Here is a 24,420-nt window from a genome sequence, read left to right as displayed (position 1 = left end):
GCGTTAGCTAGAATGGATGTCCCTACCCCCTGGAGGGCCCTGGGATGGGGAGTGAACGGGGTCCCTCTGTGGGGACCTGTCTGGAAGCAGAGGGATGGACAAGGTGACCCTGGAATGCACAGGCCACTTTCCCACTCCCTGTGTGAACTGCTGCCAGGATTGACTTTGTGCAGGGGGTTTCAGCAAAGCGGCAGGCCTTGGGGCTGGGAACTGGGGGTCTGGTGGGGTGGGGTAGGGTGGGGGAGGCAGCAGAGGCAGGTGGGGCTCTTTAGCTCCTATAACTCTTCTTGGTGGACGATGTCTTGGAGATGATGCGCATGCTGGAGGTGCTGCCACCCATGTTGCGGCCACTGGTGGAACTGAAGCCCCCGCTGCCACCGCCATAGCAGAGGCCGCTGCTGTAGCCGCTCCCGCCCACACAGAGGCCGCTGCCCCCGCTGTAGCCTGTGCCTCCAGAGGAGGAGACCACGGCTGTAGAGAGAAGGCATGGGGCACACTGTCAGTCTCCTCCCGTTTCCCAAGACCCACCCTCCCTGGATCTGGTGCCCATGGCACTTCCTCAGGGCACAGGAATCTCCTTAGTCCCCCAGGAGCAGAGTCTGAGGGTGGGCATGAGCTCCCCATCCCCATCGCATGCTGCTCAACATGAGCATCTGCACAGGACATCACACTTTTCAAAGGCCTTCACAGCTGCGACCACACTGTCTCAATAGGCCTGAGAGGACACTATTACTATGAGCACCCCCATTTTACAAAGGAGAAACTAGAGGCACAAAGAGATCGAGTGGCAAGCCCAAGGTCACCCCTGCCAGAAACCAAGGCCTTAGGCTCCTAGGCTGTGTTCACTCCTCATCTACACCAGGGGCTCTCACTGAGTGGAGGCCCCACACTGTGAGGGGGTCATAGACTCCCAAGCTGGAAGAGGCCGGAGGCTATTCAGATGATCCTCCCCAGGAGTTGAGTCCCTTCTACAGTATCCTGAGTCTAGCTCTGCTCAGATTCTTTCAGCAACAGGGAGCTCACTATCTCTAAATGCAGCTCCCACAGCCTGTCAAACATGTGACCTCCCTCTCAGTGTATGTTTCTTCAGGGGAATTATTCTAGTTCCTTCTATTAAGCTCTCCCCCATCCTGGTTCTCCAGCCTCTCTAATTCGGTCTGACCCACATGGGGCCCAAGGGATTCAACTTCCCGGACACAGGACTCCATGAATGCCACCTGCGGGGACATTATGCGAGATGATTCCTCCCCATCTCCCTGCCATTGCCTGAGGCCAAGCCAGGCCAGTCGCTGCTCTGCTTGTTCCATTAATTTGCTTCGATTTTTTACATTTAACCTATCTGAGAACCTCTTGTCAGTTGTGTGAGTTTGAATCCCTGCCAGAACTAGCTGAAAAATCAGGGACCCATTGCTCTGCTAGTGGACCTGTCCTGTAACTGGGGTCCCCTGGGGCCTGGGTGGAGTCATTCCTGTGGACATATGACCCCACTGGAATGGGCCATAGGGATGAGAAGTCATCACAAGTCTCTCTTGACCCACTGGGAAGAAGGGCCGAAGAAAAAAGGGTCTCCACAGAGCCCCTAAGAGGGTCTTAATGATGTCCCTAACCCACCCTGTTCATTTTCTAGTCATCAAGTCCTTGTTAGTGATGCTCTTAGCTCCCACTTTGTCTCCCACTTTCCTATCATCCCAAGGCATTTACTCACAGATGTTCACGGGTCCGACACCTTCTCCAGTGAGTCTGTTGCAGGTGGGAGAGAAAGAGACATTTGCTGAGACTTTAAAGAGCCCTGGGTTCTTTGTGTTTAGAGTCATCAGCACAGAGCACTTACTGGGTGCCAGGCACTGTGCTTACAAGCTTTCCATTCATCTCATTAGCCTAAGGAAGTTAATGCGAATCTGTCAGGGGGCATCTGGGAGGTAAACCCAGTCAAAATATGTAGAGGAATGGGGAGAAGAACCTGTGCTCACTAGATAGAGAGGGGCAGTTAGATTGATTGTAGGCATCTTTGGGCAACACAGAGCCCCTGAGGCTTGTCCCAGGTGTGGCCTCATTTGTCTTAGGGTCTGGGCAGACATGGCCCTGCTTATGGCCTTCCAGGTAGTCATGGGCTACTTTTCCCTGACATCTTGCTCCTTGGTCTCCTGCCCTGGGTCCAATAGGACCTGTGGGAGGGGCTGTGATCTCAGGAGGCCTCCAGGGAGCACCTGTGTTTTAACCCTGTTTCTACCCTTGGAATTTCTCCCTGGGGCTTGACACTGTGGGGCTCGTGGCCTCTGTGGCATTGCTCTAGTGCTATGGTGGGAGGAGAAGGTAGCGCACCTGCACTCCTCGCCCTCCAGCAGCTTCCTGTAGGTGGCGATCTCGATGTCCAGGGCCAGCTTGACATTCATCAGCTCCTGGTACTCGCGCAGCTGCCTGGCCATGTCCTGCTTGGCTTTCTGCAGGGCCTCCTCCAGCTCAGCCAGCTTGTGCTTGGCGTCCTTGAGGGCCAGCTCCCCACGCTGCTCAGCATCAGCGATGGCGGCCTGGAGCGCGGCACACTACCAGGAGGACACAGGAGTTGGTGAAATCCACAGAGAATGCAGAAAGATATGGGCTTCAGGTTAAAAAGATGGAGGACATTTTTTTAAAATGGACTTCATGCAAAGGAGGCTGGAGCTTCATCATATTTTAAAATAAGATTAATCTTTGTCCCCCTTGGATGATTTGGGACTTAGCCAGGATAGAGACAATGATTTGGGGGGTCCTTTTCCACACTGAATGTCTCTGGATAGTGGGTAAGTAAAGCTGGTCAAAGTTTTGTCTTGGATGCCTCCAGAGGACAGAGCCCTTCCTGGAAGAATTGATGTTGGACAGAATTCAGGAAGAAGGTTATAACACCCCTAGAGAGGCAGGAGACCACCTTCCTGGGTGGTCACTCATCTGACGAGGCTTCACTCTGCATGGGCTGAGTTAGGACCAGGCCCAGGTCTGCCCGGGTGCAGGGACTTAGATAGGATGACCTCTGGGAGGTCAGTCCTACCTGCTTCTTCAGGTTATCAATCTCAGAGCGCAGCCTGTGCATCAGCCGGTTCAGCTCAGAGATCTCCATCTTGGTGGTGCGGAGGTCATCCCCATGCCGGCCAGCAGACCGCTGCAGCTCCTCGTACTGGGGAGAAGGAGAGGCAGAAGGCAGGCAGATTCAGACCAGAGACAAGGAGGCGGTGGTTTCGCAGGGCCCAGAAGGCTTTCCATATGCCATTTGGAGGCCCCTCCCTCTCCCACCCCATTCTCCATCAAATCCATCCCCATCTTCCTTGGCTCTGCTCTCACTCTGTGACTATAGCTCCACACCACAGTTGGACCTTTCTTCTTGGATCCCATCTTTTGTCCCTCTCCCTTGACACCAGGTATCTCATTCTCAACCTGTAACTCTGCTTTTAAAGCTCCTTTGTGTTTGTTTTCCTTGTACCACATCTCATATCCCCAGTGATTCCCCAGCTCAGTGTTTGCTCTAACCTGGAAAATCTCATTGTGTGACCCAAATCCAGCCTTTGTCCCCGCCCCCCCTCAAGCCCCTCAGCTCCAGACAGTTCCACCTTTCTCCTCTGGATCCAGGAAGCTCAGCCCGCCTTTTGTTCCCACCCTCCCTCTCTCATTCCTCCTGACACTGGTAGTTGGTAGTGTCCAGCTGTCCCTTGCCTCTCTTCTACAGGGTGTTAAAGGTGTGTCCATACTCCTTGGGGCAGAAGGATTAACTACCTCCTGCCTTCATATGGCTATTCCCCCAGTGTAGCCCAAGAATAGTACAGAGGGTAAGCCCCAAGCTGAACTCAGATCTCTTCAACCCCATCAGATTGGGACATATGAGAGGACAAGGCTCTTATCTAAATTGCCTTTGGAATCCCAGTTCTCCACAATTATTTCATGGACTTGATGTTGACACCTCACCTTGGTCTGATACCACGACTCAGCCTCGGCCCTGCTGCGGTTGGCAATGTCCTCATATTGGGCCTTGACTTCGGCGATGATGCTGTCCAGGTCCAGATTGCGGTTGTTGTCCATGGACAGGATCACGGAGGTCTCAGAGATCTGGTCCTGAAGCTGAGCCAGCTCCTGTGATGGGGTCCAAGTGGGAGAACTGAAGCAGGGTGCAGGTGTGTGTGTGCATGTACGTATGAAAGCGTGTGTGTGTGTGTGTGTGTGTGTGTGTGTGTGTGTGTTGTATGCATGTGTGTTGGGGCACTGTGACCAGGCCCCTGGAACAGATCTTGGTATCAAGGGCAACACATGCACTGTTAGGGTGTAGCACCCTGCTAAGGTCTAAAAGGGCTGGGAAGGATATTAGGGAGGTCACTGGGTTTACTCCCATACTTTATTATCATCTCATCACAGATAACTTTAGCTGCTCCGTCACTCCGGTTGCCAAGGGAATGCACTTTGTTGTAACCTGCCAGTGCCATGATGTCTCATGTTCTGAGGAAAAGAGCCTTTCACACTAAATAAAGAAATCATCTTGTGAAATAACACTGAGTCAGAAGAAGCCAGAAAGCTTTGCTCCATCTCAGTTTTGTTTCCCAACTTCACTCCTCCCAGCTCCTTGGGGACGAGAAATGGAAACAGTAGAAAGGGCACCAGACTGAAAAATTCAAGTCTTGGATCTTCAAAGCAGGTTAGATAGCATCCCTGTCCCAGGGGGGGAGCATTAAATAGTTCATGTCAATGTAAGATGGTTTTTGAAACAATAAACATACAATTAATTTGTTAATGATTACTCCTCAGATTCCTCATTGGTTTAGAAAATATGATCCTCAGACCAGCAGCATCACCATCACCTGGGAAGTCTGGGCTCCACCCTAGAGTCACTGAATCAAAATTGATGTTTTATTAAGACTTCTAGAAGGCATTGCAAAATTTGAGAATAACTGGCCCAAAACACAAATCTTAAAAAATATCCCTTCCTTTCTTTATTAACAATTGGTACATGTATTTCCTGCTTCAAGAAATTATTGCTTTGTTGCTGTGTCCTGCAATTTGTCTTTCCCAAATGTTTTTTTTCCTGGTAGCTGATGTAGCTCGAGGGGTCTCTACCCGTGGGCTTGCTGGGCTGTGGGCTGGTTCAGAATTAGAAGCCAACAGCACACTGGCCATTAGCATTAAAGTGAATAAGCAGAGAAAATGGTGCCTTTTGCCCCATGTGGTTTGTTGGATGGACATTGAACCCATCCAAAGACACAGAGCTAATGATCCTGTCCCTAGAACAACATGACCAACTTCTGTTGGGCACAAACATATGTAACCCCCTGGGCATATCGCCTGTCCTTACCAGGCCTACCTGGAGGCACACAATATCTGCTACACTCTCTCCCTGACATCACTGATCCCATCTCTACACTCTCCCTGTCACTTCCTCTACTCCACCCAACTTGGCCTCTTCTTTGTATTTCTGGGTCCTCAGTTCCTCCAGATTTCTCTTCAGATATCACCCACCATCTTGCCACTTCTCCTTATTGTCATGTTTTTATCGTCCCTGCTGTGCCTGAAATGGTATTGTGTCTGTGCTGCCTGTCTCCCCCACTGCAATGAAGCTCCAAGAACTCAGTGGCTTGACTGTGTTTGCTCGGCGCTTTGCCTGCAGCCCCCAAGAACAATGTCTGACTCTTAACAAAATGTGTCTTTAGGAGAACCAGGCAATGTGTCCTGTGCTTCCAGAAGCATCTAAAGGCTCACTAACTGTCACTTGATTTGCATAATTGCATCATCCTGCAGCCAAGAATAACAGGTAAATTTAAGCTGAAATGGGTGAGCCGGTTGCTCAGATAGTTCTATGGAAACCATGCATAATTCAATGATGGGAAGTTCTTTTGTCTGACTGACAGAACATGCGTGGCACAGGTGGTCAAGGTTAAATTTCTCACCTCACCTGACTCACAACTACCAGATGGAAACTCATTTTCTCTCTAGGTAGGGCAAGTAGCATCTGCTCATGAATTCCAACCCAGGGATGGGGTGGGGACCAGAGAGGAGATCAGAGCAGCAGCTTGTAGTCTCTGTGCCCCGCTGAGGGCCCCAGACTCCAGCCCCTCTGAGGGGGCGCAGTGGGCCTTGCTTACCGCTTCGTAGAAAGCTTTCAGGAAGTTGATCTCGTCCATTAAGGCGTCCACCTTGGCCTCCAGCTCTACCTTGTTCATGTAGGCGGCATCCACGTCCTGGGCACAGAACAGGCCATCACTCTGAGTCTTACCCAGTCAGGGTTAACCAGCTCCTCTGTTGGGCGGGAGAACTTCAGCTCCCAGGGATGAAAGCAGTGCTTTATTTCAGGCTATGGAGTAGGACTGGCATGGGAGGGGGGTTCGTTCCCTGAGGACCAGGGCTCTCAGGGAATGCCCACCAGGTCGTCAGCTATGTCACCTCCATGTGGTGAGGACAACCCAATTCTGGGCCCATGAGCTCTCCCAGCCTCTCCTTAGGCTCTTGGTGAGTTCCCCTCCTCCTCATACTCCCCGCCCCTTCTTCCCCTCCATACACCACTGCTCCATTCTCCCTCCTTCAGCTCAGCTCCTGGCTGATTTTCCCCTCCCTCTGTCACCCTCCCCAGCCCCACTAAGCAGGAAGGTCCACAACTCTATGAAACTGATCCCTGTCTTGTGCCCATCCCCTGAGCCCGGAGACTCAGCTCAGCATAAGGCCCATTTGCTTCACCTCTCCGTGCACTGGACTCCACATGGGGCGGGGGGCTGGTGTCGGGACTTATGACTTGGACTTTGAAGCCCTGGATCCTGAATATCTGGGCAACCTGGGGCAACATGCTTAACCTCCCTGATCCTGAGTTTTCTCACTTCTAAAGTAAAACCTGTTCCCAAGATTGGTTGCGCAAATTAAATAACGCCTTGTATGCAAGGCCACTAGCTTAAGTTGCAGCTGTCCCTCCTGGAAGGGGCTGCCTGAGGTTCAGAAGGAAGCATCCCTGTCCCCTCACCTTCTTGAGCACCACAAACTCATTCTCCGCCACTGTGCGCTTGTTGATTTCATCTTCGTACCTGTGGGGAGGGTCAGACGTGGACTGATGTTAGGCGCAGGGGCTCTGGGAATGAGGTTAAACCAGGGGCTGTAGGTGGGCAGGAGACAGTGGGTCTGCAGAGCAGACCTGGAAAATGTGCTGCTATAGCAGAGCTCTCCTGCCACACACGTGCCCCCCCAAATCCCATATCAACCAACCCCTGCCTACCCCTTCTACACAACGCTCAAACCCCAAATAACAACAACAACAAAAACCCAGCCTTCATTCTTCCTGAGCTTTTCACACAGCTTTGCTCCTTAGAGAGCTTAAGTCCCACGAAGGGGCATGCATGTTTCCTTTTATACCCTGTGGTCTTGTCCCAACCCAAACAGAGGCCATGAGGGGAGGAACAGAGCGAACAGTAGGAGGTGTGCAGTCCTAGGCCTCAGAGGCTTCTGCACCCAATGATGCCCTCCTGCCTCTCTGTTCCGTTCTCAGCCACATTGACCCTGGCCTAGGAAGCTGAATCTTCAGGCTAAAAGGAGCGACCCACCCCCCTCTCCAGTTTCCTCTCTTCCCCTAGGCAGCATCCTCCTTGCTCACTGATCTCTGGGGTGACCCATTTTCTACCCAACCTGTCCAAGGAGTGAGGAGTCCCACCTGCTCAGCGTCTCTGAAGGCTGTGGTTGGGCTTTGTCTCCTTGACCTTCCAGCCCAGTAACCCCAGGCAGGTCACTCAACCTCTATAGATGCCCCTCCCATCTATGAAATGGCATGTCGTTATTTTTTTTAAAACCACAAAGCACAGTCCCACACGATGTATATAACCAGATCTCCCCTGCTTTTGTATTGCCTCTGCAGTCCAGTAGGACCTGAGACAAGCCTTTTCCTGCCCTTTGATTATTTTTCCTTATTTCCTTGCATAGCCTTTTCACTAAATATAAACATCTGTTCTTCACCTAATTCCATACTGTCCTTGTCTCCTGTGCTTCCCGGCTCACAGGCCCTCTGCCAGAAGGTGAGCACCAGGTGGTCCTGCACAGGCCTCTTAGTCACTTGCCACAGGAACATCACCAGCTATTAACTAGGAGCACATGCTCCAACACTCCCCCAATTCCTCCTCTGTACCTCTTTCCTTCTCAACATTAAGCTTTCATATCCTCCTCCAGGAAGCCCTCTTGGATTGAAAAACTGTTACTCCACATTTGCACACATATAAATTACCGATTTGTATTTGCTTTTCTTGTCACTGCACACATATACCTAAACATCAGTACAATAAAATAACTGACACTTATTAGCAATTTACTATATGCTAGGCAGTGGGCACCCTACCAAGTAGTTTACATGCAAGTTTTGATTTAATATGCTCATACTATTAATATGCCCTTTAACAGGCAAAGGGACTGGGGCTTACAGAAGTTAGTTTTCTTTAGGTCTTTTAGCAAGTAAGTGGTTGAGCCAGGATTCTAACGCCACTGACTAGATTCTATACTGCTGTCCAATAGAACGTTCTGTGATCATGGACATGCTCAGTATTCACACCCATTAGCCATGTGTGAATTGAGCACCAGAAATGTGGCTAGTGAGATTGAGGAGCTGAATTTTAAATTTTATTCCATTTCAATGAATTTTAATTTAAATAGGCACATGTGGCTAGTGGCTACCATGTTAGTGCAACTCTAAAGCCTTAATTCTTACTACAGTAACTAAAAAACCTCCATATCAAATGACTTATTTTGTTTGGACCAAGACAATTAGAAATAAATTAGAACAATAAAAATAAGAAATTACTTATGTCTATAGGCACAAGATACTATATGTTTAATGGTGTGTGTGTGTGTGTGTGTGTGTGTGTGTGTGTGTTTCCAGGGAGAAGGTAGCATATATGGGTCTTTCTCCTCTGTTCCCTGCCCCTTGGCCAGCATTGGGGTAAATGCATGGACATTATGTGAATTAGCAATGGGACTGAGTGAAACAAATGTAAGGGTGAGATTATATAGGCTTAATTCTTAACTCACAAGTTGCCACTTATATAAACTTGAATGAGTCAGTCACTCTCTCAGAGCCTTATTTTCCTCAACTGCAGAATTTTTCAGGTTGTGTATATCATGCGCTCTGTGCCCATGTTAGTTATCCTGTATAACCCCAGCCCTTCCCCAAAGCCCTAGAGTCCCAGTTCATTTTCCGAGTAACCTCGGTGCCCAAAGTGTGTTCCTTTCCCCACTGCACTGGGCACTTCTGGAGGAGCTGAGTGTCTACTCACTTGTTTTTGAAGTCCTCCACCACATCCTGCATGTTCTTCAGCTCTGTCTCCAGCCTTGCCCGCTCCCCGCCCAGGCTGTCCAGCTGCCGCCTCAGGTTGTTGATGTAGGTTTCAAACATGGGCTCAATGTTGGCCCTGGTGGTTTTATGCTCCTGCAGGAGGCTCCATTTGGTCTCTAGGACCTTGTTCTGCTGCTCCAGGAACCGCACCTGCCCCAGTCAGAGGTGAGAGACTGTGAGGGCTTCCTTACAGCAACCTCCCAGAGAACGCTGCTATCCAGGACCCTCCAACAGTGCAAGGGGAGGGGCTGTAAGACCTCAGAGTCCAGGTAGCAGGCTCCTTCTCATCATTCTCAGCCCGGAAGGTAGAGAGTCAAGCAAAGATCAGTGCGATGGGAGAGAGGCGGTGGTTTGATTTGGAGGTGGGAGAAGCAAGGAGGGCCAGAGAGACTGGAAACTGACCACACCAAACCATGCTGATGTGTCTTAGGTGAAGAAAAGAACACCCCCCCCCCCATCACATTACTGGGTGAAATTTTGATTTCCATTAAATGGATAGGAAGTTCTTAGCAGAACATTCAACCTGTCTATTTTCTTTCCAACATGATTTCTCAAGATCTAGACTCTGGACTCAGTTGCCCACATCCTCCAGGAATGCTGGAATGGGCCACTCTGGAGTCGTATTGAAGGAATTTGGACACAATCCCAGCCGTGTCTCTCTAGCTGTGTGGCCTTGGTAAGCCCTTCCTCCCTCTGCTCTCTCAGGTCCTCTGTGCTCTTGTGCTACAAATTTGGTTTCCTTGAATTGCACTCATCTGCCCCTCAGCCTGGAAAAACATGCAAAGCCTTTCTGCCTAAGCAAAGTCCTTTCATTGGGAGCAGCTGGAATGACATTCTCCTCAGAGAATGAAGGAACAGAGCCTCCAAGACTTTGGAGATGGCAATTTGCCTGCTGAGGGTCTTTGACAAATGCACCCACCCCACCAGCTTTCTCTTCCATTGAAGAGGAATGAGGGCAGTACTGGCTCTAAGTCCCTCCCTAGTTACCACCCTTTGGTTCCTATGTGCCTTCCTGATGAACCTAAAATAGCATTTTTTTCCCCTCAGAGCCAGGCTCCTTGAAATCTCACAGCTGTTGATGCAAACACCAGGCCAATTTTAAACACATGGATGATAAAATTGAAGAACCACTGCCTCAGTGGTTAGGTTTTACACATTTCAAGATCTGGGTCCATATGATGAGGCATTTATAGACTGTTAGACCTGCAAAGGCACCTCAGAGTCCATCTATCCAACCCAACTGAGGCCCAAGAACTTAGGGATTCTCCTAGCAGTAGAGCCAAAAATGAGACCTGGGCTGGTTGCCTCTTTAGCACTTTCTTCTAGATCCCAGGTGTGGAGTCTGAATGATCCAGATTCTTGAATTGGTTCCTCTCAGGCAAAAACAACCAGCTCAGGTGTGAAGCAGGGGTGATGATGCAAAATAGAATCCAAAATAGAATTATGTTTTTCCCCAAACTGGAGAAATCCCTAGGATTCCAGGCCACATAGCAAGGGGGGACCCAGGGCTAAAGTCACAGCTTTCCTCTCTCTAAAAGAAAAGAGTGAAACACTTTGAGCATCCCCTGGCCAACTACCCAGCTTCTCAGACATGCCCAAATCACCAGGGGGGTTGCCACAAGAGGGCTTGCCCCTATTACACTCGGCAGGAAAAAGTGACCTCAGCCCACTTCTGTGGACCGACCTTGTAATCTTTCTTCCCTTTATCTCCTTCCCTCCAAACCGATGCCCTTTCACTGTCTAATTGTAAACCCAGTACATGACCACAATCCATCAAAAGAGCAATGTCCTTGCAGTGGGTCAGAAAGCTCAGGAGCCTGGAGGTAGACATTTTTCTGCTCCCACCTCAACAAAGTGGGAAACCACCCCTCCTCCACCCTGTTAGCAGTCTTCCCACCCCAGGATCACAGGTCTTGGGCAAGACACAGTTGACCTCAGAAAAGCACAGAGAGCAGAGATTCCCCAGCATTTCTAGTGGGGATCCCACTTGCCTCTCACCTTGTCGATGAAAGAGGCGAACTTGTTGTTGAGGGTCTTGATCTGCTCCCGCTCCTCCTTCCGCACCCGCTGAAGGGAGGGGTCGATCTCCAGGTGCAGTGGCGTCAGGAGGCTCTGGTTGACAGTGACCTCCTGGATGCCCCCAGATCCAGGCATCATACCACCTCCATACCCGCTGCAGGCTCCTACTCTGTACCCTATGCCGCCAAGACCCATCCCATAGCCAGCGCCACCGAAGCTGCCCCGGCTGGAGCGGTAGCCCCCACTGACGGAGATTCTCTTGCTGCCCCCAAGGCCATGGAGACTCCTGCTTCCAAAGCCACCCCCAAAGCCACCTCCAAATCTCTTTCCGCCCTGGGTCATGGAGACAGAGCTGAAGCTGGTCCGGGACCCCGGGAGGAAGTTTGCTGAGGAAGTACTGAAGTTCCGAGTGCCCCCTGACTTGATGGTGATAGAGGATCGTTGGGCCATGGTGGGAGTTGGTGGCAGAAGGTCAGGAGCAAAAATGTCACAGGGATGAGGAGGCTTCAGAGTCTAACTGTCCCAAAGTCTCCTTGGCTTTTATCCCCTAAAGAACTGGGCTTGGCCGGAGAAGATCACAGACCACTGTGTTGAGTTCATCTCAATGGCATGTCTGGCCACGGCCCATCTTCCTGCCCCGCTAATCATCATGGGAACTCCCTACCTAGGGCAGGACTGGGCCTGGGCATTCGAGCCCTGGGCAGGCCTGGGTCCTGAGGCCCCCACTTGCCCAGGTTTTCTGCCACATGCTGTTGACACTCCCACTGCGTCTCATCGGCTCCTTTCTTCTTGATTTCCAGGTCTTGGACTTTGAACCCAAGCACTTCCTATCACTTATAAAGAAACCCCATTTATTGAGGCCTCAATCTGTGCAAGACCATGTGGCAGGTCAGTTGCAATCATTGTGTCATTTGATTCTCATAATAACTTTGTGAGGGTAGAGGGCAATAAAAATTGCTAACATTTCCTGAATGGCTGCCATGGGTAGCTGTTTTACACCTGCCTTCTCATTTAATCTTTACACAGCACCACGTGGTGGCTATTACTGTTCTTGTTTTGCACATGAAGCAATTGAGGCATGTAGTAGTTAAGAGACTTGGCAGACCTCAGATAGCCAGTGACTGCTGCGCCAATGTGGGGGCCCAGTGGCCTGACTGCACCTCATAGCAACGGAGAGAGGTGGCTTGTTACAGAGAAGCAAACTCCTGCCCCCTCTACTCCTCTTGTTTCAGCTCTTAACTTGATCCTCCCCCTCCACCAGGGATGTTTAACAATTGTTCTCAGTGCCATTTCTCTCCTTCTTGCCATCCTTTCCTTTTCAATCCTTCCCAATTTTCCCTGATGAGAGGGGTCCAGGAGACTGTAAACTCAGGAATGTGGGTGCTTCCGGATGTCTCATTGCTGCAATTATGGGCCTAAATGTCTCCTGTGCTAAGTGAAGGTGCTGCCCCGGGGCTGGCTTTTAACTCCGCTCCTCCCCTGTGATTTCTCTGCTCAGGTCTGCAAGTTTGAAGCTGTCAGGGAACAATGGTCCCTTTGCTGGCACAGGGCTGGGCCCCCCACCCTACGTCAGTGTTTTGGAGAAACAGTCTGGCTTTGGGAGGGATGGCATCTCCCTGCATGACATACGTAGTGGGGAAGCTGGGCAGAGCTTCTGCCCAGGGGCTGGGGCTTTTCAAAGAAGACATCTCAATGAGGGGTAGGAGGAAGTGGGCAGAAGCTTGGGTGCGGAGTCTGCCTTCCTGTCCTTCCCATCTCCCCCCAGTCCAGCCTTCTGAACTCTGGGGAGAAGTGGGGAAGGGAAGTCTGATGTGCTCTGGGTACTCCTTGTGTGAGGCCTTGTGCTGGGAGGAGGAGGAGGAGGAGGAGGAGGGGGAGGGGGAGGAGGAGAAGAAGTGTTCTGTGCTCCGTCACCATTCCAAACAGAGGGCTGGACACCAAACACATTACACATACATTTAATTGACACATTCCAGAGAGGGGAGAGAGGGAGCCCTCACTCCCAGCGGGCAGTTTATAAGCACCGTGAGACAGGGGGCCTGACAACCTGGCATTAAGATGGTCTGGGAGACACAGACTCCGCATTTCTGCATCTGGAGGGAGGGAGGCGGAGCTGAAGGGGAGTCTCTGCAAGACAAGCCGAATGTGAATCTTGAAAGTCTGTGCTCTGGCACAGAGAGGGCTCCAGGGGCAGTCTGGGGGACTGTCAGGAGGGCAGAGGCTGGCTCAGGTTGGAGACTGGGGTTTACCAGGATGCCAGGCTTCCTAGCAGCACAGGTGGGCCTTGTGACGGGGAGAAGAAGGAGAAGGACCCAGGGGTCCAGGGGCGTGTGCACACAGGCCAGGTCAGTGGGTAAACCTGGTTTCAGGACCGGGGAGAGGGAGTGAGTGGCTGTACTTAGTGTTTATAGCTCTTTCGGCTGGAGGACGTGGTGGAGACAAACTTGACACTGGAGCCATTGCCCCCAAGGCCCCGGCTGCTACTGGCACTGAAGCCGGAGCTTCCCAGCCCCATGCCCAAGCTGTGCCCACCGCTGGTGTTGAAGGAATAGCCGCTGCCCCCACCGAGACCCAGGCCTCCACCTCCAATGCCACTGCCACTGCCGTAGCCACTGGAAACAGTGGAGGTGACCACAGCTGTGGGAAGAGAGGAGATGTGGTCAGGTTCAAAGGCAGGAGAGAAGACACTGGGGGTGTCAGGGCCTGTGCCCTGAAGTTCCTGGGGAGGGGGGGCAGGGTGTAGTGGGATCACTGTGCTGTGCCTCAGCCGGGTCCTCTCTGTGCAGCAGCTCTGCATCCTCCCAGTCTAGAATGGCTTTCTGCCGCCCCGCAACTACTCCATGCCTCTCTCTTCCTTCCAGAACTTAATGGAGACTTCTCTTCTCTGGGAAGCTGTTCCAGTCCAGTTGCCTTCCCTTTTGATCCTGCCCACTCCCCCCTGCTGCGCTGTCCCATCTCCCCCCTGCGGACCCGGCTCTGGTGTCTCCCTTCCTTCTGGAAGCTCATAGGGAGGCACGTACGTGCTTTCCTTGGTGTCCCCCAGCCTCTGTGCTCAGAATCCCAGAAGCGGGGCTGGAATATTCTTGATAGACCAAGTGACAGCCAACCCATTGGCCAGCCAACTATTCTCATCCCAACCTGTTCTTTTCCTAACTTTTATAACCACCACCACCACCACCACCTTAAACATCTAGTCTCCTACTTTGGGTTCTTGAGAAGAAAAGTTGAAATAAAAAATAGATTCTGTTATGGGATGAATTGTGTCCTTCAAAAAATATGTTGAAGTCATCACCCCCAGTACCTGAGAATGGGACCTTATTTGGAATATTTGCAGATATAACCAAGTTAAGAGGAAAATCATTAGGGTGGGCTCTAGCCCAGTATGACCAGCGGTCCTTATAAGAAGAGGGAAGGTGTCCTAATGTGAAGACAGACACACAAGAACATGGCCATTTGACCACAAAGACAGAGATTGGAGTGGTGAGCCAAGGATTGACAGCAACCACCAGAAGCTAGAAGAGGCAAGGGGGCATTCTGCCCTATAGGTTTTAGAGGAGGCACGGTCCCGTTGGCACCTCGGTTTGGGATTTCTAGTCTGCAGACGGTGAGGCAATAAACATCTGTTGTTTTAAGCTACCCAGTTTGTGTACTTTGTTGTGGCAGCCCTTGGAAACCAACACAGACTTTCAGATGCTTTCAAGAGAATGGAAACTTTAGAGGTGGTGCCGTCCATTCCCCAAATTAACTTTGAGGATCTCTGGAGACCCAGTGGTTCTCAATCTTCCGAATGTCACGACCCTTTAATACAGTTCCTCATGTTGTGGTGACCCCCAACCATAAAATTATTTTCGTTGCTACTTCATAACTGTAATTTTGCTACTGTTATGAATCATAATGAAAATATCTGATATGCAGGATGTATTTTCATTGTTTGCGACCCACAAGTTGAGAACTGTGGACAAAGACTTCACGGATGGACACCTGGGTGGTTGAGAGCTCAGCCTTCTAGAACCATTGGCTAATATAATCAATTGCTTTTGTGAATCTCACATAGAGAAACAAAACTCACTTTTAGAGTGTATGTTGTAGAAGTCATTTCTGTTGGCCTCAAGGTGCCAGCACTGAGCTCTGAGTGACGCCTTCTGCCGGGGGGTTGGGCCAGCTTGCGAAAGCTTCTCATTCCTCAGCCGCTGCACCCCCTGCTATGTGTATGGTGCTCTCACTGCCCTGAAAACTCTTGGTTACTCTCTATAGTTATAATCTACAGAGTTGAGACAAGCAGTAGGGCTTCTTCCCAAATTGTTCCGGGAAAAGGCTATCTAAATAGCAATGCCCTTGTGCTCAGCATGAAGGCTCCCTCCAAAGGCTGAGGGCAGACCAAGAGTTTTCATAAAGTCTGTCTGCATCGGACACTCATCTCTGAGCCAGACTTGCAGCCCCACGGAGAACAGTGTGAAGTCCTGGGAGAGGGGAGGTGTGGTCTATGGTCTTCTATGCAGAAGGAGTTCAGCAAACCTCCCAGTGCCCCTTTGTGGCACTCACACACTTACAAAGAGGTCAGTATTGTGACATGGAAGACTCTCTCCTAAGATGGTTCTCTTTTTAACAAATTCAGAAAGTCAGACCATCTCAAAATGAACCCTTTTGGTGGGATCCTCTCCAATGCCTCATGCGCGCCCACCACCCCTCCATCCCCCAATCACAAACACTCCAAATGATGCAAAGAATGTCGTACTCACAGATGTTAACTGGAGAAACACCCTCTCCACTCAGCCTGATTGGAAGGAGAGGGGAGAAAGAGGTTACTGTTGTGTCCAGAAGTTTGTGGGCATTTAAAATGACATTTTTGTAATTGTTTTAAATGCATTACAAACCCTTTATTTTTATTGCAGAAATAGTGGAGGCTGAAATTATTTAAATACTAGTAATATTAAAAAGTAATAATTTAATGAATGAAATAATGTGGAGTTAGAGGTTCATAGGAGTAAAACCTGTAATCCCAGAAGCCCATTTTTGGTTTAGACTAGGTAGACACCTTATGAAAATTAAAGCCATCATACACTGGTGTCATTGAAAAGGCAGGACTTGTCATAGAACAAGAAGAATTCTCTCTGAACAATGGACCATTGTCGTGCACTGGGCAGTGCTAAGGTTATTATAGGTGTGGAGAGGAGGCTGAGTCATAAACATAACACTCGCAATAATCAGTCTATTATCGCGGTAGCAAATAGAGTAATTTTGTTTTAGCATCTTGAGGACAGAACTGGCATTCATTTATAAATACACACTTAGAACACTAAAAGAGCTAACAATTATTGGGTACCTGTTACCTACATTCTGCCACTTAATTCTCTCAACAACTCCATTAAGTAGGTGTTATTATCCCAGTTTTACAGATGGAGAAATTCAAGCTCAGAGAGGTTAGTTAATTTGTCCAGCATTACAATTTGAAGCCAGATTCATTTGACACCAAAGCCCATATCTTTGGCCACTAAACTGAATGGTAACGATTATTTAATGTACACTTTTTGTATACCCTGCATTATTTTAAGAGCTTCATGTATAGCCCCTATATTAACACTCTTAAAAACATATGAGCTAGAAACTATGGTTATCCCCTTTGTACAGGTGAGGACACTGAGGAATGGAGAAGTTAAGTAATTTGCTCTGGGTCATACAGCTGGTAACTGGCAGAGCACAAAGCTTCCACTGAGCCAGATCATGTGACCTGCTCTCTATTCTATCTTTGAAGAAACTGAGGGCCAGAGAGGGGGTACTGACTTTGCTAAGGTTGCATAGCCTGTTAGCCTAACTCCTAGGACAATTTATTCTCGGTCCAGAGCCTTTCATACCACACATCCAGCCCTGCCATGTACCCAGATTTCTCCTTTGATAGAACTTGATGACTTAGACCTGATCAGGTCCTAGATTTCTATGGGGTGCTGTAGGTAGTTGTACCTCAAACTGGGAATTTGATAATGATTCACTAACATGAAAAAAAATTGCACCTGTATTCTTTGTCATAATTCAATTCCACCTGCATTTTGCTCTCCTTTCCAGTTGAGGAGAGGGCTGCAGCAATCTGAAGCCCTAGGAATAGCCAGGCAGCTGGGATGGAGTTACTGCCTCTGCCCTCACCTGCACTCCTCGCCCTCCAGCAGCTTGCGGTAGGTGGCGATCTCCACGTCCAGGGCCAGCTTGACGTTCATGAGCTCCTGGTACTCGCGCAGCAGCCGGGCCATGTCCTGCTTGGCCTTCTGCAGGGCTTCCTCCAGGTCCACCAGCTTGGCTCGTGCATCCTTGAGGGCCAGTTCTCCGCGCTGTTCTGCGTCAGCGATGGCTGTTTGCAGGCTGGAGCACTGTGAGGAAAGGAAGAAGCTGAGAGCCTTTCTGGTAGCCTCTGGACATGTGATGCTTCTTGGTTGGAGTCCTATGCACATGGCAGAATGACCCAGGAGAAATGAGTGTGCAGGGAATTCTTGGCCCTGCCTAAACTTTACCTGCTTCTTCACGTTGTCAATCTCGGTTCTCAGCCTCTGGATCATCCGGTTCATCTCAGAGATCTCTTGTTTGGTATTTCGAAGATCATCGCCGTGTCTGCCCGCTGTGACCTGCAGCTCCTCATACTGAAGGAACCAGAACAGAGTCAGTCATCTGTTCAAATGCCAGAGCTAGGACTCCCTGTATGCACAGCCTGGCCATCAGCGCCACAGCAGGCCCATCCATTCACTGATCATTCACACATTCCTTCACTCATTTATTCAGGTGGTATTTCTTGAGCATGTCTACTTGATGGGCACGTACTAGGCTTTGAGAATATTGTGAAGAACATAGACCCCTGCTTACAGTTTACTGGGGGGAGATAGACATTAATCAAAGCAGCATATTATTGAATATATAGTTCCAAACTGAGAAAAGTGCCCCTTAGGAACTTAACAAAGCCCTACCAGAGTGTAATAAAGGAATCTGACCCAGCTATGGAAGTGGGACAGGGCAGTCTTTCCAGGGATGGAGATGCTTGAGCTGTGCTCAGAAGGATGGGAGGGAAGGAGCTAAGTGACTGGCTGGGGAGAGACCACTTCAGACTGGAAACAGCCTATGTGAGGACCCTGGGGCCCGAAGAAGCGTGGTGAGCTCTGGGAATGAGAGAGACTTGGTCACTGTCCTTGGGAAGCTCCTGGTCACAGAACATACATCCAGACTGATTGTGATCATGAATTTTGGTAGCCCTTCAGACACCACTGCTGGGGAAACGGGATGACATTGCAAGGAAATGGTGTTGGGTGGAGCCGAGGCTGTAGAGGGCCCAGTTCTGAAGACTTTGTAACAGAATCTCCATCTCAGGCAGCTCCCCATCTCACCTTGGTGCACATCCAGGATGTACTCATTTAGGAGAAATAAGTGCACCCCGTGTTGAGTGGACTGGAGTGAAACCCACACCTTTCCCAACGAAAGAAGGGCCCCTGCCTGAACGATTATCTGTTGGATTTTGAAAATGCCGAAAAGCTCAGCTCCTGTTTTTGGATACACACAGTTAAAGGGAACAACAGCATCACCAACAAAAGAAATAATTTGCTGTAAATTTCAACCACTCCACTTGGGGGTTAAGTGTATTTCACCTCCACTCACCATCAAAGGGCTGCCTTTACACTGTGCACCCCTGTCAGCTGATTCCCTCTTCCTTCCCACCACCTTGCAGGGGTAGGGACTAAGGTATGAGTGCACAGAGCAGGGCAAGGGATACGAGGCAGCCTGTAGGTGAGCAGCTGCCCCCTGAAAAGCGTCTGAATTTGTCAGGGCGCTCATCTCCTTCACTGGACTATCCTGTTTACTATAACCTCCAAAGCCAGGCCTTCTTGCCATCTGCACTTCTGGACAGTAGCTCTCTCTGGTTGTCCCAACCTCTTTCTTCCAGATACAAATTCTCTTGCTTAGCAAAGTGCTAATTTCTGCCTTCCAGCCCCACAGAACTGCTTGCTCAGCCCTGAACAGCTTGCTCAGCATTCTTTTTAAAATATATTTTATTGATTTTTTACAGAGAGGATGGGTGAGGGATAGAGAGTTAGAAACATCGATGAGAGAGAAACAACGATCAGCTGCCTCCTGCACACCTCCTACTGGGGATGTGCCTGCAACCAAGGTACATGCCTTTAGCCGGAATCAAACCTGGGACCTTTCAGTCTGCAGGCCGACGCTCTATCCACTGAGCCAAACCGGTTAGAGCGCTCAGCACTCTTTTGTACCTTGCTGCTTCCAAAGTGGATTGAAAATGCACCTGTTCTTGGAAGCTTTTTGTTGATGTTGTCTTTTCCCTTCCAAGATTGTCTATTCAGTTCAGGTCTCCCAGACCTTGGGTTCTGTTTGCAGTTTATTAATTTACAACTCTGTAATCTCCTTGGCATATTGTAGGATCTCTATAAACATGTACCGAATAAATAAGCCATTTAGAAACAGCTTTATGACTGTTTCTGGGCTGTTTTAGAGTCTCACCCAACCCCTAACCAGATCATAAGTGATGTGGGGGTGGTGGCTGTCCTGAGCGCCTAGCATCACCTGACCCCATAATAGTGTGCATGGGTGGGTTTCCATACACATTTCAAGCCAAGTTTTCATAGGATCAGAGATGCTTCTGCCAAGTTGAAAGAGATGGAAATGCTCACATGTTTCTGGAAACTTGTGGCTAATAGTTAAATGATGATTTGGGGCTTCAGAAAACACTAGTCCTGAACCCTATCACAGAGGTGCCCACACTCACCTTGGTCTGGTACCAAGACTCAGCCTCAGCCCGGCTGCGGTTGGCAATGTCTTCGTACTGGGCCTTGACCTCAGCGATGATGCTGTCCAGGTCTAGGCTGCGGTTGTTGTCCATGGACAGTACCACGGAGGTGTCGCTGACCTGGGTCTGCATCTGGGACAGCTCCTGCAGGGTCAGTAAACTCAGGGTCATCAAGGCATGTAAAGAAGGGATCTTGAAATCATGCGGTTGACCACCCATCAAGGTCAGGAAGCCCTCCTTTGGCATTCCTGGCAGGGAGTCTTCTGTTTTTCCCTGGGCACTCCCAGCATTTATGGGGTTCCTTAACAATAGAGGGTTTCTTTAGGATCAGATGATTTTTAGGGCCCTCTGCCCCCTTCACAGTATGTTTTTATCCCTCCCTGCTTCTCTCTCCCTCCCACAGGCCCAGGTCTCTTGTTTCCAAGTACAGTGCCCAGAATGAAGTGTCCCCAGAGGTCAAGAAGTTGACCAGTGAGCTGAGGCACAGCTTGCCTTTCTGAACTTTTCTGGGAGGGGGAATGGAAATGTGAGTCTTGAATCCCTTGGGAATGCTACCCAGTAACCTGGGATTCAAGAATCAGCACTCTTTCCTCAATATGCTATGGGGCGGGGCATAAGCCCCACAGCTGGAGTAGGCTTTAGTGTGGCAAGATTTCAAGCAGTTCTCCTGGGTCCCCCGACCTTCCAAACCCTAGTTTGGAGCACCTGGGGCACAATGGCGGGTGGGGCCACTATGGGTATGATGCTCTCTGAGGCACCCCTTTCTTTCCAGGGGCCAGACCTAAGGAGGATAGACACATTTGCAGGCTCTTACTTCCTCATAGAGCATCCGTAAGAAGTTGATCTCGTCGGTCAGACAGCTGACCTTGGCCTCCAGCTCCACCTTGTTCATGTAGGCAGCATCCACATCCTGAAACAACAGCACACGGTGCTCCTCTGAGACCCCAGCCATAAGCAGCAAGTCCCAGAGAAGCTGAGCAGACTCCTCTCTGGCCCTTCTAGGTTGGATTTTAGCAAACTCTGCATCTGGGGTTGGGGGTTGGGGTGGGTGAGAACTAGAGGTTTGAGTTCCCTGGGCTAACAAAACCCTAAGCAGGGGCAGTGGGGCCATAAATACAGAGGGAGCATTTTGGCAGGTTTGAACTCTCCAAATATTCTCCAGGTCATGTGACATTTCTTGAGTGGCCCAAGGGTTGGGTCTCCCCACACTCCAAGATTCAATTTTGAATCTTCTCCTTTGAGAGACATTTCCACCCACCTTCTTCAGGGCCACAAACTCATTCTCAGCAGCAGTGCGCTTGTTAATTTCGTCCTCATACCTGTGAGCAGAGGAAGGGGGTGTGCTATTGAGCAAGGCTTTGATGGAGTTCTTCCCAGGCTGAGGAGGAGGGTGCTGGTGCAACAAGAGTTAAGAGACCTCAAATCCCCTCCAGCTCTTCTGCTAGCCTATGCGTGACTTTGGGTGATTTACTTAACCTTTACTTCTCCTTCTATAAAAGGAGAATAATTTCTTCTGCTAGAAGGTTAACCCGCCCCACCCCCATTCTTCTTTCTTTTCTAAGACTAGAAGGTGAGCATGGAACTTACGGAAATAGAAATATGTATTTATGCAACTCTATCTTCTTAGAGATGTACAATTTGAATTTTAAAAAATTTTGTTGTCTCTGCCGGGCTGGCATGGCTCAGTGGTTGAGCATCAACCTATGAACCAAGAGGTTACAGTTTGATTCCCTGTCAGGGCACATGCCTGGGTTGTGGGCTTGATCCCCAGTGTGGGGTGTGCAGGAGGCAGCCGATCAGTGATTCTCTCTCATCATTGATATTTCTATCTCTCTCTCCCTCTCCTGTCCTCTCTGAAATCAATAAAAATATATTAAGAAAGTTTTTTTGCTCCCCCAAGCGCCTGCTGTAAACTTTGTTCAGGACAGTGTTCCTGGTAGATTTGGGTATATTTTCACTGAGCCTCAGGGCAGCTGTTTGAGCAGTACGCTTTTAGCAAGTAAGTGTAGCTCTAACTCAGAAACCAAGGGTAAGGCAGCTAAAGGGTCAGTGAGGACTACCCCTTCCCCCTGGATACCTCACCAACTGTGGCCTGGGTGATCGCCAGTCAAATTTAGCCTCCTGAGGACAGTGGTTCTCAACCTTCTGGCCCTTTAAATACAGTTCCTCATGTTGTGACCCAACCATAAAATTATTTTCGTTGCTACTTCATAACTGTAATGTTCCTACTGTTATGAATCGTAATGTAAATATCTGATATGCAGGATGGTCTTAGGCAACCCCTGTGAAAGGGTCGTTCGACCGCCAAAGAGGTCGCGACCCACAGGTTGAGAACTGCTGCCCGAGGAGGACCAGATTACCTCATTTTACTCTAGTGTGCATCCTGGGAAATGCAAGCCATCTTAATAATAGAGCCCGTGGCCAGTGGAGTTAAACCACATGCTCACCTTGAAATAATATTATGCTTTCCAGAGTAACAATAGTCTGTTAGGTGATATAGATACCCTTTTGTAGTTGTGTAGACAGGGAAGGATAGGCTTCTTATAAATAGTGATGCATGGGATGGGGGTACCTCTGCCACCTCCCACCATACTGTCTTCATCTTATGGGATAATGACTGCAAGTTCCAAACCTCCCAGCTGATACTAGCATTTGCTCTTTTGCACCCAGAGATGACTGCGTGTGACCAGAAGCCCCTCTCCCACCTACCTGACTTTGAAATCTTCTACGACGTCCTGCATGTTCCTCAGCTCAGCGTCCAGCCTGCCCCTCTCACTGGTGACGCTGTCCAGCTGCCGGCGGAGGTCATTGAGGTAGGCATCAAAGAAGGGCTCCAGGTTCTGCCTCACCGTCTTGGTGCCCTGCTCTTGCAGGAGGCTCCACTTGGTTTCCAGGACCTTGTTCTGCTGCTCCAGGAAGCGCACCTAGAGTGGGAAAGAAGAGAATGAAATCCTGAGAAACTGGGGAGACTTGAGAAATTAGTTGGAGCCAGATACTCCAATTAACGAGGGAAAGAAGAAAAGTATACTTCTCAGAAGACACCCATACATCAACTCCAAGTCAAGATGAGAAAGCCCTTGAAGCTACCCCACAGTGCTCAGGGGCTTCCATAGAACTAGTATAGTGGGGCTTGGAGGCCTCGATGGGGAGCCTCTATTCTTGGGTTGACAGTCTCGACAAAGCCTGCTCTGGGTTAGGTTAGTTGGCTTAGTGGGAACTCCTCCTGCAAAGAACAACTTAACTTTCCTGGTGTTGACTGAACCAGCCCACATGGCTCCCAAGCAGGATACAGAGAAATTTTCACAAGGTCCCTTGGAGCAAGCTGGTCCCACTTGTAAATATCTCACCTCACTGGAAGGCGCCTGCTAATCAGATGTGCCTAGCAGGGAGGTTGTTGCGTTGCTGCTTCCCCTCTGATCCAGGGGCCGCTCCAAGAGGTCCTGCCAGCCCAACCCAATGGAGCAGAAGCAGCTCCTGGCTCACCTTGTCGATGAAGGAGGCAAACTTGTTGTTGAGGGTCTTGATCTGCTCTCGCTCCTCTTTCCGCACTCTCTGGATGGTGGGGTCGATTTGCAGGTTGAGGGGAGTCAGGAGACTGTGGTTGACGGTGACCTCTTGAATGCCTCCAGGGGGGCAGACAGGGAAGCCAGAACTCCCATAGCCCCCGCCCACTCCACCCCCATAGCCAAAGCCACTGCTGACCCCAAACCCACTGCTTGCCCTACCACCAAAGCCACTTCTGAAGTTGTTGCCACTCCCACTGATGGAGACCCGCTTGGTCCCCCCTAGGTTGTAGAGGCTGCGGCTTCCAAAGCTGGCCCCTGGACCACTGATTCTTCCCAGCCCTCCACTGCCCCCTGTGGTGCGGGCCAGAGAGGCTGAGCTGAAGCGAGGGCGCCCGGAGGCTGAGGTGGTGCTGAAGCCCCTGCGGCTGCCGGTCTGAAAAGTGATGGTGGACTGCCTGGACATGGCTGCTGAGAAAGGGGGGCAAGAGGAGCTCCTGGTGCAGATGTGTATGAAGGGGGATAGAGAAGACAGGGTATCTGGGGAGCCCCAGGCCCCATGGCTTTTATGGGCCTCTGGGAGGGGCGGGGCAGTGCTGATCAAGGCCTCTGATGGCATCTCTTAGGCATTTGCCAGCCCTGAGCTCACACTCAGCTCCCCTCTGGAAATGGTGTAGGAGCCACTGGTTGGTTCCCTGGCACGCCTCCCCCATGTGCAAAATCCTTTCCAGTTGCAACTTGATCAGCAAGTGAATGAGAAGCACATTAATTGCTTTCAGTCATGTCCTAATCATGCATCTGATAATGGACTCTAA

The 24,420-nt window shown here is 50.1% G+C and overlaps 2 protein-coding genes across 2 annotated transcripts; both read right to left on the bottom strand.

Annotated features, from left to right (window-relative positions):
• Positions 1-268: 268 nt before the first annotated feature.
• On the bottom strand, positions 269-11,776 carry LOC139007109 (keratin, type II cytoskeletal 5-like). Its single transcript, XM_070410184.1, has 9 exons — positions 11,306-11,776; positions 9,249-9,457; positions 6,962-7,022; positions 6,096-6,191; positions 3,934-4,098; positions 3,026-3,151; positions 2,323-2,543; positions 1,706-1,740; positions 269-471 (listed from the first exon to the last, which is right to left on the bottom strand). Exons 1-9 carry the CDS (start codon positions 11,774-11,776, stop codon positions 269-271), a joined length of 1,587 nt encoding a protein of 528 aa, XP_070266285.1.
• Positions 11,777-13,303: 1,527 nt separating this feature from the next.
• On the bottom strand, positions 13,304-24,071 carry LOC139007108 (keratin, type II cytoskeletal 75). Its single transcript, XM_070410183.1, has 9 exons — positions 23,586-24,071; positions 22,812-23,026; positions 21,361-21,421; positions 20,917-21,012; positions 20,082-20,246; positions 17,827-17,952; positions 17,465-17,685; positions 16,066-16,100; positions 13,304-13,963 (listed from the first exon to the last, which is right to left on the bottom strand). Exons 1-9 carry the CDS (start codon positions 24,069-24,071, stop codon positions 13,725-13,727), a joined length of 1,644 nt encoding a protein of 547 aa, XP_070266284.1. The 3' UTR covers positions 13,304-13,724.
• Positions 24,072-24,420: the final 349 nt, after the last annotated feature.

Source organism: Myotis yumanensis, unplaced genomic scaffold, assembly GCF_028538775.1.
Source record: "Myotis yumanensis isolate MYYU_CA2020_CCGP unplaced genomic scaffold, mMyoYum1.0.hap1 SCAF_3, whole genome shotgun sequence".
NCBI lineage: Eukaryota > Metazoa > Chordata > Mammalia > Chiroptera > Vespertilionidae > Myotis > Myotis yumanensis.
Note: the sequence above shows the minus strand (reverse complement) of the source record. Positions and strands in the feature narration are given on the sequence as shown.

Bases quoted from the DNA above. Each gene is read 5' to 3' on its own strand.
- LOC139007109 (XM_070410184.1), bottom strand. From the start codon at position 11,776: ATGGCCCAACGATCCTCTATCACCATCAAGTCAGGGGGCACTCGGAAC. The intron at 6,192-6,961 runs GTGAGGGGACAG...TTCTGTGCCCAG, and splicing joins AGTTTGTGGTGCTCAAGAAG to GACGTGGATGCCGCCTACAT. The intron at 2,544-3,025 runs GTAGGACTGACC...TCCTCCTGGTAG, and splicing joins TTGATAACCTGAAGAAGCAG to TGTGCCGCGCTCCAGGCCGC.
- LOC139007108 (XM_070410183.1), bottom strand. From the start codon at position 24,071: ATGTCCAGGCAGTCCACCATCACTTTTCAGACCGGCAGCCGCAGGGGC. The intron at 21,422-22,811 runs GTAGGTGGGAGA...CTCTGCTCACAG, and splicing joins GTAGAAGATTTCAAAGTCAG to GTATGAGGACGAAATTAACA. The intron at 20,247-20,916 runs GTAAGAGCCTGC...CTGACCCTGCAG, and splicing joins TACGGATGCTCTATGAGGAA to GAGCTGTCCCAGATGCAGAC.